Source organism: Corapipo altera, unplaced genomic scaffold, assembly GCF_003945725.1.
Source record: "Corapipo altera isolate COAL_440 unplaced genomic scaffold, ASM394572v1 56, whole genome shotgun sequence".
NCBI classification, from domain to species: domain Eukaryota; kingdom Metazoa; phylum Chordata; class Aves; order Passeriformes; family Pipridae; genus Corapipo; species Corapipo altera.
The window spans coordinates 6293317-6313929 of NW_020884896.1; the positions used below are offsets into that span (position 1 = coordinate 6293317).

The 20613-nt window shown below is 43.2% G+C and overlaps 1 protein-coding gene across 6 annotated transcripts in view; it reads left to right on the forward strand.

Moving 5' to 3' along the window:
* The window catches only part of WBP1L (WW domain binding protein 1 like), a 57916-nt gene that overhangs the window by 24990 nt on the left and 12313 nt on the right, over positions 1-20613 (forward strand). For 4 of the 6 annotated variants that reach the window (XM_027647830.1, XM_027647832.1, XM_027647833.1 and 1 more), the window contains one exon: positions 18225-18327. In XM_027647830.1, the coding sequence (XP_027503631.1) occupies positions 18225-18327 (103 nt within the window). Of the gene's footprint in view, positions 1-8711; positions 9020-15684; positions 16098-18224; positions 18328-20613 lie in introns of those variants that run through there. The other 2 variants (XM_027647831.1, XM_027647835.1) reach the window with 2 other exon arrangements.

Consider the following 20613-nt stretch of genomic DNA (forward strand, 5'->3'; position numbering starts at 1 on the left):
CAGGGCAGCCTCCAGATGAGCCCAACTGGGAAGTATTTGGGTAACTGGTGGCAGTTCTGCAAGGCATAGAAGGAATAACAGTTGTATTCAGAGTCCAATGGTTGTAATACCTCAAACAACCTTCAGGCAGGTATCCACATTTTATGGTTAGGGAAAAGAGCTGCCGAGGGCGAAAATGCAGCAGGATGATGGAGCTGGTGATGGGAGGCATTGCATTTTTTGCTCTGTATGCTTGGATCAAACCAACTTGATCTGTACCTGGAAACCTGTGTTTGTGAGCTCTGGTTTATGTAGATAATGCTTTTCTGAGGGCCCTTCTGTTTGAGGCAGTCTCAAAACCTCTCTCCTCTGGTTGGCAGAGCAGAGAAGTGCATGGCCTCTTGGGGAGCTTTTCTTGTCTTCCTTGTAAAGATATGGGCCAAAGCAAGAGCCAGTAATGTAATGGGAGAGATTAGGCTTTAAGGTCTTGATCTTTTCTGCTCTTTCACAGATATGGGTAAACTCAGCTTGATACTGCACTTAACCATACACAATGCTGGTATAATATTTATTTTTGTTTACTCGTTTTTTTTCTTCCAAGTACTTAAAGATATCTTAAGATGAGGTTTTCTGAAGTATTTTTTCCCTAAAGTTGTATGTTTAAAGAAGTTTTTAACTGTGGAGGTTAAGATTTGATAGCTCTCAATAAAGTTTTGTCTGGGGATTTAAAAGTGATGTCTTTAATACTGTTGTGTTGTGATCTTTTAAATGCTTCTGGTATTGAGCTTTCTTAATGGTTAAACTTGTGGTTTCCTTTCATTCTTTGTTTTGGTTTTATGAAGGTATATGTGTGTGTGTGTATATATATCTGTATGTCTGTGTGTGTGAGATCTTCAGTGCCCTTTGCTTTGGAAGAGAAGTTTTCCTGTCTTTTTGCTAGTCAGACCATGCCATGTGGACGGGCTTTCCTCATGCTTGTGCCACAAACTCCAAGCCTCACCCCTGTAGCAGTACAGGGGAGTTTATGTTTCTGCTAGATAATGGAAATCCTGTAAAACTCTAGGTACTGCACAGCCCATTGGGTTAATGGACAGAGTTTTAGTTTTGGGAATACCATATTGTGATCCACACGTATTTTCTAAGAAGAAGAAGATTTGGTTAAGCCAGTTGTTTGTGGTTTGAGTGTCGCAATCCCAGTCATTTGTGCAACCCAGAACTCTCTTATTGATGGGGAGGTAGGTGCCACAGCAGGGCCTGGAGTGAAGAGTTCAGGGATAATAGTACAAAAGTGCTTGAGCGTATACATAGGACAACTTGAGGATGTTTTCCTCAGTATAATCTATGTGATACTGCTCTGCTGTGTAACATTACCAAATCATAATATCCAGCAGTGTGCTCAGAACGAGGGAGCTGTTGATGTCTTTTTTTCCCTAAAGGATTTCCCAGAAAATCTGTTCCTTTGAAGAAGGGTAAGGGCCATATAGAAGTGCTATTCTGCTAGAAACAAAAACTTAATTCTCAGAATCCAATAAAAGAACTTCTTTCTTGTGAAACGAGCTGTAGAAAACAAGACTGCTGGGATTTCGGGGGCTTTCCTAAATTTCTTCAAGATGTAAACTTACGCTCAGGAAAGACCAACAAACTTCAGAAGGATCTGACCAGGCTGTACACATAACAGATGCCCCTGGCAAAGTCTTATGTGATGAGAAAGCCTTTTAAATTGTCACCTCCTGTCAGGTTAACCAACTGCACTGTTCCTGAAGCAAGAGCTGAGCATCTTTGGGCAATTGGGTGCCCATTTGACACCACTGTTTCTGAACAAGGTGTGTTTTTTTAGGTTTATAAGAAAAGTAGCAGAGGGTAACATTAAATTACTTCGTAATTTGCAGGAATACCATCGCTTCAAATTACATGCATCTGCACATGTGTGATTATGTGCTATCTATTCATATCTCTCTGGCTGTTTCCAATGATCAACGTGCCTGTGCCTCAGTGTGAGACTGGATTTTATCTGAAAGTGGCTTTTCACACGGCAGCACTTGCAAGAGTGAAAAAGGGGCAAAAGGCCATGACTTTTCTTGGATTTTGTCTTCTTCCTTACGGTGCTGTGATGCAGTTTGGCTGATCCCTGACCCTCTTCTGCTCCAGACTTCTGTCTTAGGTATATCTTGGTGATGAAATACCATGTCACCACCCTTATCTTCAATAGATTCTCTGGCTTTGTGGTAGGTTCTTTATAAACACATTTGCAGGCTCAAGAGAGAGAGTTCAAGCCCTGCCTGATCTGCAGCAGGCCTTGCCCTATGTAGTTGGGCCCAGCAGTGGCAGTGCCAGATAACTGCTCCATGTATAAAGGTATATTTCTCTTTGAGGATGTGTAAGTTAAGATTGTCTGCTGTGTACTTGCCTGTTGATGAAAAAATCCATCTCCTAGGACCCCAGAAGATCATTTACAGCAGCATTAGCCCACGGAATCTAGAGGCACAGAAGAATAAGGAAGATGAAAACCTTAAAATCAATGCTAGTCACCCCAGCACTAGTGTTGTTAGCTTTGGCAAATCCTGTCTCAACAATAAAGCCAGCTGCCATTTTGGCATCAACACAGACAGACTTGGCATCAGCCCCTCTGGCATAAAAAAACCGCTTCGTGGGAGCTGGCACCAATGCTGTGAAACAAGGGTAAGGCCCAAGGGAAATGCCAAGCAGACATGAGATGAGCACTAAAAATAGTGAGTTGCTGTCATTTGTAGAGAAATCAAATAGCACTTCTAAGAGTAGGGCATCCAAGATCTCCATCAAGGTTGTGCTGGTAAGCAGCTTCAGGACAATGCTGTCTCCTCTGATGATGTGACCAAAGGACACACACAGGCTGTATTTTTGGTACCCACATGGTGCCAGACACTAAAACTAGAACAGACGCTTACCGTCTTGATTCCACATTTGGGGGATCCTGTTACTGTCTGCAGACTCTGCCTTCTGCCCTGTCTGGAGCAGATCGTCTCCTCTTGAGCCGTTACCAAAGTCCTGTTTGCATACATGGGCATCAGGAAGACAAGAGCTCTAGTGCCAAAAAGCAAGGAGCCAAGCTGGTGTCCCTGTACCACCCCGGATACACTAGTCCTCCTGGAGACAGTCTTGTCATTTAACAGCTGAACTCCTCCTCCTTCTCCCTCTCCCTGCAGTCTTAGAGAAAGCTGAGTAGGCTTTCCAGTGACTTCATTACCCACTCTAGACTAAAACTGAAGCCTGGCATCTTCATTTGGGCATCTCAGGTGCCCAAAAACCTGGGAATGCTAAAGGGGTAGCATTTACCCCATCTCCACTGAAGCAGATAGCATCACTTCTCAGTAGGGCATTTTCAACCCTTTGGTCCCCCTCTGTCTCAGTGGTGAAGGACTTTGAAGCTTTTTAAGACCTCTGGGCTTGACCAGAAGGCCTGGGTATCAAAACAGGGGTCATACAAAAGTAGATGGTTCACGTAGTCTTTTGTCAGTTGCACTGGGATGGCCACAACTCTGTGGCTGTGAAGAAAAGTGTGCTTGGACCTGTGGCTGTCATTTCCTCCTCCATGAGGAAGCAATGGGAACAATGTCACTGAGAGCTGGAAATTTCAAGCTACGCTTAGAAAAAACTGTTCTGGTCTCAAAAGAGCCTAGACTTTTCATTGCCACCACTCTTCCATCAGCTAAACAGTAGAGTGGGTAGGAGTTTCTGGAACAGCCTGGATGTGGCTGCTTTTTTCTCCCCTGTCAGATGGGTGTTGGAGAGGACTCCTCTTGGGTGTGTTCTCCACAAGCACCCCTTGTCTGCTCCCTGCCCTTTCGTGAGTGCCCTTCTTCGGATAGCTTCATACAGAAGGCAGCTTCAGAGGAGGGATTGCTTGCTGTACAAAAGTGCAAAGAGAAGTGCTGTACTGTTGCCATTTCTTCACCCACAAAGGAGCAGTGAAGAGAAATACACTGAAATACAAGGTGACAGAGTGGGTAGTGACTTCCTCTGCAATTTGCCCTGCTTGGGTTCAGGGCTCACACGTGGCTTTCAGGTGGAGAGGTGGCACATATTTGCACTTGTCTGCTTGGCTGACATTTGCTGTTTGGGATTCAGCTGGAACTGAGAGCTGACTGGAACGAAGCATGAGCTGCTGTTGTTGGGGTTCTCTGCAACACTGAGCATGTTTTGAAGTTCATAGTCTCATCCTCTCTGGTTAACCAGTTATTCAGAGACAAGGACAGGTGACAGTAGTGAGGTTGAAATGCACTGTCCCTATTTGCTTAACTTACTACACTGCAGAAGTTTTTTGCACTTCTAAACCACTGAGAAGTGACAGCCTGTGGGGAAAAGGGACCTGCCCACAGACAAATTCTAACCACTATAAGCCCTTATGCTTCACTGAACATTAAAAGTTATTGATCCATCAAACTAGTTGCAGTGCTGGCTCACAAGCCAGTTCCAAACATGTATGGTGTCTTTTCCTGTAATTATTCTTTGTTCTATCTAACAATGATTAAGTCAGTTTAGCCTGACAAATAGTAAATACAAGTGACTTCAGTGTTCTTGTTTTGTAGTTGAACTGCACACAAATTGGGGGACCCACTTATCCCACTCCTAAACAGTAGAGTAGTACAAGCCACAAGAAGTCTGAAAGGTTTGCTTTGGACCACTTGCCCCCTAAGCAATGGAGTAGATCCTCAGGTCCTGTAGCTACTGGGAAGTTATTAGGTTGACCTGTTGCTGCTGGTCCTCTGGAATTTGTTGATGCCATTGCTGATAGGCAGTGCCAATACCATATGTTACATGAACCCACAACACCTGGTCCTCATACTGGAAAATCATTGTGTTATTGTAAGGGTGTCATTAGGGTGGGGAAGTCGCCCTTCACTCTTCAGGGATCAACGACAAGTGGGCTGGTGGCCAGACAGAAATGGTTTCTTGGCAGATCTAGCATTGCATTGCTGCTGCAGCACTGGTGATCTCCCTGTGTCTCATCCTGGTTTTGCTAGCAAGCCCTTTAGAATATTTGCTGTCAAAGCAGATACAGTTTGTTGTTCCTGGATACTGTCTTATTCTAGAGAAACAGAGATCTGCTTTTATGCCTTTCTGTATATTTCTTTCCTTTTTTCCCCCCCTTTGTTCCCAGAGCCATCTCCAAGATTGGGAAAAAAAAGTAACTCTCACTGAGGTTGCTTCTTTCACCTTAATTTCAAGTGCCTGCAAGATTTGTGTAGTCTCAGTCTTGGCACTCAAGGCTTTGGGCTGACTAACAAAAATGGATAGCTGGTGCTTCAGGGATGCTCTTCTTACCAACATGAAAATAACAGAGTGCACTGGGGCAAATTTGGAAGAATAATAGAAGAATAATCAGATAAAATTATTCCAATTTTATAGTCAACCTGTGTATGTATATAGCTGCAGAACCATGGTATTAAAGTTTAAATGAGGGAGTATTACACACCACCCATATTTACTGTTCAGAACTTCTCCCTGCCTAGAACTGTAATAGTGGAGCACCTGAGAGCAGCCTTGTGCTTCAAGTGTGACAGATTTGAGATGCACAACTTCAATTTTTGTTACAATCATGTTATCATAACTGGATCACCCAAAGGTCAGGCTATCTTCTCAGGGTGTATCGAAATTAATACTATACCTTGCTGGATTACTAAACCTGCTTGCAAGCATCCCCAAACATGGAAAGTGATTCTAAAATGGACCAGACAAATTCTATAATCTACTTGAGTTTCGTGCTTATATCTGAGGCCACAAGTCACTGTGTGTTGGGCTTGTGAAGGTATGTGAATCAGCTTCCTTTGCTTGACATCATGTTTGGGGCAGATGGCCTGTTTGGGAGAACAGTACTACAGACTGGTAATGCCTAGAGGTCTCTATTCCCTCTTTTTCAAAGGAAAAACATCTAGAGGCCTCTATTCCCTCTTTTTCCAAAGTGGGATCCATGCTGACATGCCTAAAAAGGATGGTTGGTGGCTGCCTAAACAAGCAAATTTTCAAAGTAATGTAGATCCCATAATCTGTCCTGACATCAGTCGTGACTTTTCAGAGCCCTTTAGAGTCATCTGCTGAGAAGCTGTGAAAACTTGTGTTAGCTCTGTTCATTATATATCGGATAAATACACTCTTGTGTGGCCTTTGCAGATCTTAAACTCCAGGTTTGTATAAAGGAAGCAAACCCATGCTAAGTCTGCCTTAGAGCTGCTCTTACTTTCATTAAAATAATTATTATTTCAGCTCTGGTTTCCCCCAAGCTGTAGAAAACTAGAAAGGTTTTGGAAATGGACAATGAGCATCTGAGGGCTTCGGGAAAAGATTTTACATTAAGAGGATAGAGGAGATTGATATCTTTTATAAGAAGATTGCTAACAGGTACAGAGTAATGAATGAATGAGAGGATGGATAGGGACTTCTCTTCCCACCTGCTAATAATAAGAAAGTCAGATTAGAAGGTGGTGAATTCATTCCTGATGAAAGAAACTATTTGTTTACAACCACTGTCTGTAAAACTTGTTGCTGCCAGACAAAGCTTTGGGGCAAGAACTTACGAACTAAAAAAACAAAAAAAAAAGAGGAGAGGGTAAAAGGATATCATTTGGAATGTACAAAGCAATTGCAACAATTAAGAGAACCTAGGTGTTTTGGAAAGGTTATTTGTTGATTAGGGTTTTATAAGGGTATGAGCTATCTTGTCCAGCTTTTTTTTTTCTGTCCCTCTACAGGATTTTTTCCGTAGTCGCCTATAGCAGAGTTGTGGAGCATGTTACTGGCCACTGTCACTCAGGGACTGCAAGAGAGGGTGGCTGCTTCTGCTGCAGTCAAATGTGGTAATGCCTGCTTGGAAACTACCTTTTTTGTGTCAGTCTTTCCAGGATTTCTAAATTCACACATAAATTAGGATGCCTTCGCTTTTCCGCTAAGTTACTGCCTTCAATAGTTCTTCACAACTTGTCTTAGATCTGGAATGATGCTTTGCCTTTTGAGTATGTGCTGGGGGAAAGGCGGGTGGTTAAAGTTAGATTCCTTCTGACAGTAGGGATTTAGAAACTGCTGCATTGGCTCAGCCCTGGGATCTGCCTTGTCCAGGGCTCTGGATAGCAACAGCCAAAATCGGATGTTTCAAAGGCCAGCATGAGGCCATAGAACAGATTACTAAAACAGAAAGCTGCCCTTTTATATCACTGGTGTTTGTCCACAAAATTGGAAAAGCAAAGTTTGAGAGTTTGTTAGATCCAAGAGCACAAAAGCTGGAAAATCCCGTTGCCTGGCTGATGCTTGTTAACACTGATGTTTTGTGTCCTCCAGGAAATTACTTATGTGCCTGTTTTCTCTTAGGAAAATTAGAGATGTGCTTACCTTAAACAGCAAGTTTAGGTTGGTTTAAAAATAAGTGGTGCTTGTGTATAGTCTCACAGCTTAATTGTGTAGAGGACTCCCACAGTGGGGTTCTCGCTTTGGAAACCACCCTGGGCTGGGCTGGGAGGAGGCAGCAGCGGTGGTCACTGAGTAGTTTTGGCTTGTGCAAAATGGGTGTCTTCTTCTGACACTGGTGCAAGCTCTCTGACTATTGGGGGTGGGGAGTGGGTGTCTGTCCTGCTTTTTTTTTTCCTTCCTCTTAATTTATTTTTCTCCTCTTGCAAATTAGCATTTGTAAGAATTTTATGTGATTTCTCTCTTCTGGAGTACTGAAATTATTGTTAAAACTGCTACTAAAAAAGGCATTCAGTGAACTCACTATGGAAAAAATGTATATTCCTTTCCTTGTAATATATTTTAATGTGTTGAGCTCCAAAGCCAAGAAGGCCAAAAGCCAGGGGAGTTGCTCCTCTTTCAAATATCCGGAGCTGTTGCTAGGGCATAAGGGAGGGATGATGGTGTCCTAGTCCCCACCCCCCTGGACAGACGAGGACAGCTGCTGATTACAGAGAAGCATGAAGAAAAGAGGTTGCTGAACTTTCAAAGTGGACATAGAAAAGGGAGTTAAATTTAGATTACCTTCTGCAGTGTCATCTTCTACACTGCTGTGGAACTTGCTGTACTCCTTGCTTGGGGGAGGACAAACAAGACATGCCATCCTGGGCACCAGATGATTAATTTGTTTATAAGGCTTAATTACCCCTTGGCATGAAAATGTGAAATGAGCTCAAGTAGAATGAGAAACCTTTCCACAGGGCTTCTCACATTTTCATTGGGGTATTCAAATCTCTTCTCATCACCTGTATGATCTTGGAGAGGCTCAATCCTGATCCTTCTGAATCAGGGGAGTTGTTGCTGTTTCTTTAAAGGAACAGCTGTTATCAGGAGGGGCTGAGAGTTGAACAGTGCTGTTAAGTGTTGCTCAGAAAAAGTGGAGTCTTGGTGGCAGGCAGAAGGTGGCATGGGAGTGCTTTGGATCTGTGAAGGCTTTACCCAGGTCCCCAGGAAACCGTGGCGGTGGCTCCTAGGACTACGGTGCTGTTCAGCGAGCAGCATCAAACTTAGCTTTCTCCTCAGAAACAGAGGAAATTTCTATTTTTGCCTAGTGAGATGTAATCATCACCGAGGAGCTGTCGGCTCCTGCCAACGTTTTTAACAGACTCCCCTCCATCGCAGCATCCCGTTAGCAGGGAGCAGAGCACTCCCGCTCTGCCGGGGTTCCCTGCCAGGGTCCCGTTTGCAGCGCAGGCTGGTGTCACCCAGCAGCTGCCTTAAGGTTCAGGGCTGCTTCGGCTCCCCCCTTTTTTTTTGGTTATTTTTTCAGAACTGCCCGACCTGATGTCATTTCCCTCTTGCAAACACCCCGGCTGGGCTGCGTCTGAGATATGTCACAGGGAGTGGGAGGAGGAGGAGGGGGAGCCAGCGAGTGCGTGCAGTGTCCCAGGACCCTGTTTACTTAGCATTCCCAGCCGAGGAAGCCCTGGTTTAAATAGGATCGGAGGAGCGGGCTGCCCACAGCAGATGAGGAAATGGTCGCTGTGGGGCTTTAAATTCCTGCCTTCCCATGTGCTGGTGTGGAGGATGAGCCTGCAGAATGCCTTTCCTCCTGGGTCTCAGACAGGTAACCGGCTTCGGTGCGGGGGGAGCTGCTCGCTCAAGTGGAAGATGTGACTGATTGCTTTTACTTTTATTCCCCTCACCTCTAAGGAAATGATTTCTGACTTCCCCGAAACGGAACTGTACAAACAGCGCTTCCCCACCCGTGGCGTGTGATCGGGGAGCGTAGTTGTGTGAGAGACGCTTTTTATTAGCAAGGAAGGAGCAAAACTGTGAGCCAAGGCTAGAAACTCCCTTGTTATTGTAGGCTTTGCGGCAGGGCGGCTCTTTGTGTCGTGCTCCTGTGCAGTTGTTGTTTGGTTGCGTTTTAGGGTACTTTCCACAGTCCTTAATTGTGTTTGCATTGCTTAAAAACATGTCGAATGAACCGTTTTCTTGTGCGAGCAGTATTTTGAGTGTTAAAATGCAGGTTTAAAACGAAAAAAAAAAAAAGGAGGAAAATAGGGAAAGAGGCATTCGAGGCATTTGTGTATATATATGTGTGTGTGTGTCTCATCTTTGACAAAGGTCACCAAATGGAAAATGGCAACATGCTGCGACCCCCAGCTTCGTGACTTTTTAATTGTTCTGAGAGAGTTTGCTCTTTAACAAGAAACTTGGGATAATGTAATAGCTGGTAGTGTCGAGTGGAATGAGAAACGGTAGCAACTGCCCAGCTGCTCCCTACTGGAGGAGGTGCCAACTATGCGTTCCTAGGCTCGGGGAGAGCAAACTCTTTTTTTGGTCTGGGAGGCACGTCTGTAGGGGAATCTTAACTGTAAACTCTTTCCAGCACTGCTGTGATCTGTAATGAATACATATTGCATTATATCAGAGTGCTGCTTGTAGTTTCTATTTAGAATTAAAAAGTCAAGATTGGACCATAGCATGGTTTAAACTGCCTACTTTCGGTTGTTTAGAAACGGAGGCAAAAGGCCTTAAGCACACTGCTGAGTAAACAGTGCTCTGCCTCTTTTTCCTTATCAGATCAGTTTTGGTGAAATGCAGCTCCTCCCACTTTGCTGAACCGAAAACAGTTTTACATAAGAAACTGCCTCTAGCACAATGACCTTCTGTGATTGATGCAATACCTATAATAATAGTTCACTTGTTAGCTCTCAGGGCAAAGAGACTTTCCCTAAAAACCTCGGAACTGAACCAAAGAGGAAAATTCGGGCACAAAGGCTGAATGGCTTTAGGTAACTTTCGAATAGCTGTGAGACATAACTGCCTCAAATTGAGGTTGCTCGAGTCTCACGGATGTGATTTGCTCCAAGTTCCTATTTTTAAATTAATCTTTTTGTTCTAGAGATGTGTTCAGGCAATTGAGGTGCTGCATAAGGTGTAAAAGTGGAAGGTAGGTGTAATTTGGCTTCATCTACTCGAACAGTGAACACCTGGCTGTCTCGGTGGATGGATGGTACGTTTTTCCTCTGCTGGTAACTTTTCAGCATCGATAGAGGCATTTACAGGAAGCAGGAAAAAAAGGTGTTGCCTCTAAAACAGAGCAAAGCTCTTGACTGTTTTTATCCACTGATGAAGGATATAGTGGGAAACAGCTGCTTGAACTTTTCTTAGTTTTAATCATACTGAGTTTTAATCATTCTTCAATTAGTCTTCAAAAAATCAAATCTGAAGTATCTGTGATTGTTTCCTGCATGCAGATACTATTCAGAAATTTCTTTTTCCACCTCTAAAAGAGCAGAAAATAAGTGTTGTTAGTGAACAGTGCTGTATAATTCAAAGTGTGGGAGAAATTCAGGAACGTCTCATCACCTCTGTTGTCTCTTGGTTTACACTTGGACTGTCAACACTTGGCTGTCCGGGGTGTCCTTTGTTGTTCTCACTCAACACAAGGGTCCTGATCCTGGGCTTGAAAGCTTAGGGGAGAGATGCTGGGTGGGGTTCCTTCCTGGGAGCTGCATGAGGAGGACGGAAGGGTCACGGTGAGAGCTTCAGCTCTCTGGGACTGGCACCCCTTCTCTGCACCCCACTGAACAACTGCTTCCCCTTCATCTGCCTTTCCTCCTTCTTGAGGACCCGACAGCATTGTAGCACATGGACTGCCGAACACATGGTAAAATTAGGGTGCTTGCCAGGTTTTGGGGGTTTTTTGTTGTTGCAGCGGGGTTGGTATTTAAATGCATAAAAGCTAGGTTAGCAGTATCTGACATGAGTGCAACGTGGGTGTTTAAAGCTCCCATCCCAGGAAACTTGGTTGTATAGGATCTCAGCTTTCAGTTTCAAGTGAGCATCTCCTCTTAGAGTCGCAGGTGGAAGCTTGAACACATTTGTCCAGTTTACTATATAAATGTAAAAAGAAGAAAAAAGGTTAAGATGTTGGATTCCTTAACGTTTTCAGTTTTAACTGCTCGAGATTTTCAGCTGTTTGGTAATTTAAAACAACATAACGCAAGGCAGCCTCCTCAAAGCTGTAATTTCCTAGAAGTGAGTGTTTTTAATGTGCGAGGGCTGGGGACTGCAGCTGGGAAGCTGCTAGCAAGGCGTGAGGAAGTAAACAGTCTCACATGGTGCTTAAAACCCGAATGTGTAGTCCTTGGAGTCTGAAAGTGAAACTTGTGATAAACAAAAATGAAACCAGCTTTTATTGAAATATATTTAAAGTGTCCATGATCTGTGAAAGGATAGTGTTCCTTTAAAGATTGTTGGGAGTATTTCTTCAGGATAAATGGATGCAACAAACCAATTTGTTCCTCAGATAAAGGTTAATAAAACCTTGGAGGTGCTGCATCTGCTGGGGGTGAAGATGGGTCTGCTGTGGCTGATTAATCACGCTGATCTAAATATAGTTCTCCTGATGCTGGCATTAGTGAAGCAATAAATGTTGTGGATTAGAATTCCCAGTTTGGAGATCTTTATTGTGCTTGAGACAGCTCAGAGGCATCTTTCTTCCCCCACTTATTATACTTTTAAGTATTTGGATATTTGCACTTATTACAATTTTTTTTCCATGTTCAGCAAAACAAAATTTGTGGTGGGTGACTTATGAAGAAATGTCCAGACTTGATTTATTTCCTGGCCTCAGCTGTCTGTCATAAGGCAGGCTTACAGGAATCTATCCCCTGTCGTGCTGGCAGGGCCTGGCACCCGAGGTTCCAGTAACTCCCAGCAGTCAAATCCACTTTCATCTTTGGCAATCTTATGTGCTTTTGTTAAATTGAACCCACCAAAGGCATGACACTTGCTCAGATGGTGGATTTCTGATTTCGTATTCTAGAGGACTACCAAGTGTAGTATTTGTGAAGACACGGAATATGTCTGGAGGCTTTGGTGCAGGCTCAGCCAGGTGTCTGTCAGTCCTGTGCTGTCTGTCAGTCCTGATCCAGAGTTCCCCAGCGGTTCTGCCTGTCCTTGCTGTGGTCCCACCTAGAGTCCTTCTCTGAAAGGATCTAGTGAGTTTTTATTTAAGATTACGTCGAATGGGAACTGGGGGGCTGCTAGCAAACCAGCAAGTGTAGTAAACCCTGTGGCAAGATTTGGCATTCCAGCCTAGTATTTGCAATAGCAATTTTAACCTGCTAACGCTTGAGTTCTTATCTGACAGAGATGCTCATCTTTGGTAACTTGGGTTTGCATTCTCATGAGCTTCTTGCTGGTGCACTTGGCTAACGATCACCAACACTAGTGATAGTCTGATATGTGAGATTGAGTAACAGCCAAGTGGGAACTAATAAATAGTGGATATCAAATAGTTGTTTCTGACATATTTAATATACTGACAGTCATTTCCATTCTGTTACTCAGGATGCTTAAAAAATATATATGCTTCAAATACTGATTGTGAGTTACTCAAAATATTAATACTCAAAATTTTAATACGTTTTTCTGAATATAGTGTCACTTGCTTGAGTCCATCCTACTTGTTATGGGTGTGTCTGGGTACTGAGAGCAAGGAACTGCTGCCTGCGAGTAATGAGATTAGTGAAATAACTAGGTCAGGATTTTTATTTATTATTAAACGCATGCTTATTACCAAAGTCCCTGTAAGAACCATGAAACCAGGAGGTCTGGAGCGGTCACAGGTTGAGCCCGAGTCCTGTTAAAACCAGTCGCATCTTGCCCTTCAGGAGATGCCATTTTGGCAGTCTCCTTGCAGCCTGCTGCTGGGCTTTTCTCTGTGTCCCACTGTTTGTACGCCTGTTATTCAGTCACTTACTCCCCCTGTCATTCTGTTATTATTCTCTGTCTCTTCCAGTTCAAATAGTAATTTGCTGTGTAGCACCTTGACAAATGCTGTACTCAAGTTTGGAAAGAACAGGAAATTAAGTCTAACAAACTTTCTGTCCTACTAGACAGGAAGGGCCTACAAACTGCTGTCAGTAAATGCAAGTCCCATTTCCAAGTGTTTCCCAGGGTGTCAGGGTATTACCAAGGTTAGGATGAATAGATATTCTGGCAGGTTGAATGACACATGGAGGACAAATAAATGCAAGGTGCTCATATTGAGGGTAAAGGAGGCCGGATTTCTGTGGAAAGAGGAGATAGAGCAAAAACCTGAAGTGGTTATTAGATTTCATGATACCGACCACTGCTGGTTTTGGTTACCTGGTTAATGCCAACTGAGGAGTCATCTTTTGTAGGTGGTTCACTGCCAACTATGCACTTCTGAGCGTGGACTGTAGTGTTTGTTGCTGCAGTTGCACATATTAATTTTCAGCTTGGAAAATAGCCACACTAGTCTGGAATTTGCTCATCTTCACCTTTCTCCCTTCTGACATAGCAACAGTGTTCCTGGGTTAACTGCTGACTTTGTAGAGTACAGGAGTGTGAAGTGCCTTGATCCTTTTATTTTGATGATACTTCACTGTCAATCAAGTTTTCATTTCCCTTCATTTCCTGCATTGGCTTCAGACGCAGTAAATCCTATCAGATTTATGGGTATGAAACCCAACCATTTAGTACTGAAAACCTTTACAAAAGTAGGATAAAGAGGTCTCTTCCATCCCTCCTTGCAGAGAGGAGCAGTTAGTCAGCCTGCAGACCTCTGTGAATGCCTCTTGTCTTGATCGTGCCCCAGATTTTGACCTTTAATTTGTCATGCAGACCTCCAGCAAAGGTCTAATACTAAACTGGAAGGTAAAGAAAATAATTGGCTTTTTTCCCTGGCACTGACGTTTTCTGTCGCTTCAGATGTGACAACATACGGCACTGCCTTGAATTCTCTTATACCTACCATTGCTGGATATTTTAAGGATTATTTGTAAAAGCACTTGACAGCAAAAGCATGCTTTAACTGGCGGAGTTGCCAGTATGATTGTGGGTTTACCACAAATGCCAAATATTAACAAGAAAATAAGTTAAAATCTTATTTGTATTCAGAGTTGCTTTATAAAGTTTGACTTGTGAAAACTAATCCAAGACGCCACATCTAAAATACAAAGAACTGTATTTTCTCAAAACGCACCAAGATGAGGTCTTCCCAACTCAACTAGTTTCATGAGAAAGAGCCTGCACCATATTTCACAAATGGTTTCTGTTGGACTGGACTGGGAAGGGACACAGGCTCCAGGACTGCAGAACCTTCTCCTGAGAGCTCCCACCCTTGGAATGTGTGTCAGGGGTCCAGTGATTCCAAGTTCTCAGACCAGCTCTTAGGATGATGCCAAGGAGGCAGTGATATCCATGCAGCCTAGAGTACATGCTGACTTACTGGACAAAGTAAGTGCAGTAAGTAATTCCCTTGAAATTAGCTGGGAATCTCTTAGGAGTTGCAGGTGGGAGATAAAGGATGGCATGTTCTGGCTTCTTAGTCAGGAAACAAGAATATTCTGCACTAATGGAGGTGAATGCTCTTTGAGAGCAGACCCACGTAGATCCTGCTTAGTAATCCTGCCTGGAGGCATCTGCAGTTAGCTGAATAAAGGATGGTGGAGAGGGATGTGCTTGCCTGGACAACAAGAAAACAAGACTGTCCTTCAGTAGGGAAGTCTACTCTGGAATGTGATAGCCACCGGCTAGTGGGGAAGAAAGTGCTTTTGGAAAGAAACCCTCCCCCTTCCTTGTTTTCATGACTGCCTAAAAAAAAAAACCCCAAAACCTCTGCAATAGTTCAGTAAAAACTCAGTGTTGCTAAGAATGATTAAAAATTATCATTACAAGTGCTGCTTGCAATGGAGATTAAAAACAAAGGCAGGTCAGTAAAATGTGAGTACCCCAACTTTACTTCTATGAGATTTTTTTTCCTCCATATATATTTTTCTTCTCTATAAAACTACTCTTTCAGCCCTGTGCCTTGTCTATGCCTCTTAGTGTGAAAGAGGAAACAATGTGCTTTCATAGCACAAGCACTTGGGATATTGTTTCCATGAGACATTTAGACTACAGATAACTATTTTGCTGATATGTCTTAAGTAGTTGCAATTTGGCAGCATGCACAAAGAATGCACACTAGAAGGAAGTAGAAATAATATAACACTGCTGGTATGAAAAATGCAACCTGCAATTTAAATAGAAATTGAAGCCAGATTAAAGAGCTTGGCAATAGGTAGAAGTTTCCTAACAAAAAATGTCATGGTCTCTGTCATGGCCATGGTGGCCACGCATAATCTCTTCCTCGATGTGCAGAAAAGGTGCAGGGAACTGTACAGTGGCTCAACTTTTCAGAGAAATGAGGCTTGACATAAGTGAGGAGAGGAAAGAAGACACCTGTAACATATCCCAAGCAATGCTCTCCTTGTGCTGGAATCTTTCTTTAGTAGACTTTTATTTCTGAAGATCTGTTGCCTTCACATTTTATCTCTTTCCCTGTGCCAGGCAGTGTAACCTAGTGTCAGAGGTAGCCAGGCTCTGAGCAGTAGTTAGAACGTGTGACCTGCTGGGATGGTTTCCAAACTAAATTATTCCTTGATTCTGTGAAACTGTTTAAAACATGAGTAACAGTTCTGGGTCTTAACACATGGCACCGAGTCTGATAGTTCCCAAAAACCCATTGGTGGCTGGGCTGGCAGGGGGCTGCAGAAGGCCTCCAAAAGGAGCTGCTTGAACTTTGAGGAGCATGGCTGGTGGTTGGCACTGCAAGGACTTTAAAACCCTGACTCTTCTGAACTGTGGGAGCTGAAAGAGAACCATGAGACTATTTGAAGGTACAAGTTCTTATGCATTAGCAAGGAAGATGATTTGTCTTGGTCAGTGTGTAAAGAAGCTCTGGACAGCAAGATTTAAACTAGATGGGAAGCAGGATGTTGCTTGAGACTTGATCTCCAGGAGCAACCTGCAGGATACTAACCTAGCTGCTGAGGATCTTCTGTTCAGCCTGTACACTGACACACCTGTTAGCCAGCTGGACTAACAAGAAACAACCCTGCACATCAGCATGTGGCAGCATGAAAAGGTCTTTTCACATATAATAACGTTGGCAAGAGGGTGCTGGGGAGTTCAAATGAAAGGACAGTGTGATGAAAGTCTCTGAAATCAGGATTGCTGCAAGTTTTTAAGTGGGGGAAAAATACAGTGATGCTGAAACTGTTGTAAGTTGCTGCTGCCAAAAGACACTGGTGTGTTCCTTATTGCTGCTCTTTGAAGCAGACAACGCTGAATGGATCAAATTTTTGGGGAGTAAACCAGAGGTGGTCAGGGATGGTTCAGTGGAGTGATGCAGAGATTCTGAAATGGCACTGTGGTACTCTTTTCTTTCACCAGCTCTGTGTGATTCAGTGGCTGGTTCAACAGGTCACACTGATCTTCATGTGTCACAACCACAGACCTCACTTGCTTTCTGGCTTGTGCGTTATCAACAGGATTGCAATTTTGCAATGGCATCTTAATTTCTCAATTCTATTGATATGTGAACCAAAATCTATGCTGTTTATCAGTTACATTAACTCTGCAATACCAATGAAAATGAGGAAAAGTGTAAATAAACTAGTAAGAACAGATAAGAGAATAGATGTGTCCTATTTCTAGTTCTTTTGCTGACTAAAATGACAATTTTTGTAATGAATAGCATGCTTGAAGTAGAACATGCTGTGCCAGCTCAACAGTGTCTCTTGAAAGAGGCTACCAGCCTCTGAAATTAGAGGTGGAAACATCCCCTTGCATGTGTGGTGGCTTGTGAGAGGCTTGTGAGAAGTGTGGCCATGGTGCACTCCCATTAAAGAGAGGAGCAGTGCAGCTCAGCGAGCGTTGGGATCTATGGAAGTGCATCCCTGTGTCCTGCTGGTTGGGCTTGCTGCTCTTATTAGCTCGTTGGGTTTTGTTGGGCTCTTGCAGGTTGGTGTATTTTGTTTTTTTTTTATTTGAAAGGCAGTACTTAATTATTTCAACATGTCTTTCTGTATAAACATCAGCACATTTTCTTTTCCATATAATAAATTTTAAGTGAAAGAAAGTGAAAATTTAAAATTTTGTTACAGGTTTGTTTGCAACATCAATGTTTTTTATTAAAATTTGTTTGTTTCTTAAACTATGTAGTGTTCTTCTGACATCCAGGTTGCCCCAAAACCTCTTAGAGGACGTACGAACCACAACCTGTAAAATGCTTCTGTTTTCTTGTGTTTTGTACTTTTTTGCACCTGTGTTTTCAGACTAGCAGGAAAACACAGACTTCTGTGAAGTGGTGCACCATGTGGGGAGCTGAGACCTCTCACCATGGTCCTTTTCCATCTTAGGTGTCTTGAGGACCTGCTGGGTGATATGCTACAGCTGATTTGGGTCTGCTCTTGGGCTACTTTGCTATTCCAGGAAGAAGTTTTACAGGAATGCTGATCTTACACAAAGCACATGGCTAATTATGAAGGAATCATCTTAGGCTGGAATCTTGCAGGAGCATATTGTAATTACCATTTAGATCTAAATGAATTGAAGCAGTCTTTTCTCAAATTATAATGTTCCCTTTATTTTTTCTGCTTGGCATTCAGCCCCATTAATGCATCCGTATTGTGTACAATGTGGAACTAATGCCATGTCTTCTTTAAGATAATGCCTGGCTCCCAAAATATGGTAACTTTTAATGGAAAAGAAAAGGGATAATGAGAAAGCAATGCTGACTAGGTGCTAAGCAATGTAACTCATGGGTTTGGAGGTATGGGGTTTTCTTCTGAACAGTCCTTTATGGTTTTTTGTGACCCTTAGATGTTTTTTAACCTCTTCATGTATTTTAAGAATTTCCCAAGGCCATAACCTGTACTTTTAAAATGCTTGCAGATCATTGCGTAAAACATTTACAGAACATCCTGACAAAGCATCTTAAAAGTGTGTCTGTTTAATTTTAGGACAAGGAAACCTGCATGGGTGTCAACAATCAAAGTTACATATGTGAAACGGGCCACTGTTGTGGACAATCCCAGTGTTGCAACTACTACTATGAACTCTGGTGTAAGTCCTTCCATTTTGTATGGCTTCCCTTCCTAATCTGCATGGCTCTCATACCATACCACAGGTCTGGCCTGTGTCCTGTGCGGGTTTTGTTTTCAGGCATTGTTATGCATTGCCATTGCATTTCACTGCAACACAATCCGGAGCTGACCTGATATGACAAGGAAGTAGGGTTGTTACAATGGGTGCTTTATGAGGACTAATGGGTCGTCTTGCCACTGCTGTTTGGTTTTCTCACTGATGTGGGCAATACTGAGGGTACTCAAGATAACATTGTATGAGGAAACCGGCTTGAGGGAGAAATGCAGATACAACACTGGAGTTTGACACACTCAAACAGGGAATTAATTCAATATCTTTCATCTTATTGTTTTAGTTCTTTGCAAGCACAACAGTTGAAATCTGATTTATCTTTTTAAAGCTGTTTTTTCAAGGAGGAGGGCCAGGGTGCTTATTCTCTTCGGGACTCTTTGTGTTTGGAGTTTTTGGGTGGGAGAGAGTCTTGGGTGAGTCCTGTGGGTTTACAGTGGTTGAATGCTGAATGCAACACACATTGCCCGTTACAACCCCTCTTATCTCCTCTTTCCCGAAATGTGGTATTTAAAAGAACCTAAGTTTCCAGTGAGTGGTTGAGTGACCATACCTGCTAAGTCCCTTTAGATGGCAGCAGGTAGATCAAAGCAGGTCAGCAAAACTGATGAAGACATATGGAAAAATGGGAAGTTGAAAGGAAAGGAAAGTATGCTGAATTTTAAAGGAAAACTGCCAGTTGTTCCAGTCTGATGGTGTCTTCGTTTCTCGAGGAGGAGCACAAAGGATTGAACACTGATGTTGACATGCTGTTGTACTGCCAGGAGCCTAGGCTGGTAGGGCATCTGTGCTCCTGGATTTTGGAAATGTGGAACTCTGGACATTGTACGTGTACATTGGAGACTGGAGATACTTTCTTACCATGACCAGTGGTATCTTCTAGCTTTTATGCAACTGCACTTTCTACTTAATCCCTCCGTTTTGCCCATAGTTTGACTCTGCCAAAGTAGCATGCGTGTGGAAATGTAGTATATATTCAAATACTGTCACTTAAGCTGGACTCAAGGACAGGAATAGCTGACACTTCAACTTTTAACCTAGAACATGCTTTTACTTTTCAAATTAGCTAGTGAAACATGGAGGATGTGGTTGTAAACTAAACAGGACTCTTAATAGATATCTTGAAGACACACTGTGCATCAGACTCTAGTGGCTGGCTGTGTCCATACTAGTGGCAGGGTTTTAATGCACTGCAGACCTTGTACAGCAGCATTATTTTCCACAGTGTCCAAACAGCTCAAGAAACAATTCTGGGTGGGGGGAGGGGGTTGACTCCAGGGACTCTAGCAGGCTAAGAAACAGGCATAAATACATGGCTACCTTGAACTGCCTGGATAAGATTGTAGCAGTCGGCAGCACAGTCAGGACAGATGGCAGGAATTTGTTCAGACTAGATGGGGATGCATGGACAAAGCAGAGTGGGGAAGGTCAAACCCAGTTTTGGATTTGTGTGGGTGGGAATACAGAGGAAGATGCATGTGTGCAAGGGCTTACAGACTCCGTGGCGAGCAGGATCTAAATCGAGCAACAGCGTGGAATACAACTGCACACTGGAGCTTGTCGCACAGTCACCATGTTTCTCCCAAGGACATCTTGAAAGAGAGGCTTAATTGTGTTGCATACAAACAGTACAGTGTGAACAATAGCCCCCTGCCATTTTAATGGGATGGTTTAGCTGTCTTTGTGCTCTCAGTATGGGCACAGAGTTTTATACTTGGCAGTGTCTGGCTGTGTCATAAAAGTTATTGGAAGATAAAACCAGATTTTGTTAGAAGGAGGCAGAATATTCCAGGCTTCTTTCTAGAGGAAGCACACAGGTCATGCTGAGATCATGGAATAAACATGCTGGTGGCACACACTGCTGGATGGTTCCTCGGGAGGAATAGGAGGCTCACATTCCTTCTGCATTGCAAAGAGCATCGTGCAGCACACCGAGATGAGGGGAATAATGCAAACATGACACCTGTTTTCTAGGCTTTCTGCAAATTCAGGCAAGCATCTGACATTGATGTCAGATTATGTTAATGTTTTCAAAGCTTGCTTTGCCATTATGAATGGTAGAAAAAAAATGTCTGGGATGGGGGGGGAGGAGTCAAAGAGGGAGCATGTCCTTTAAATGAAAACTCATATTTTAAAGCTTGTGAGCTTAGCTGCTGCTCCAGTTGTTGAGTATCTTTGATAGGTACATGATGTGAG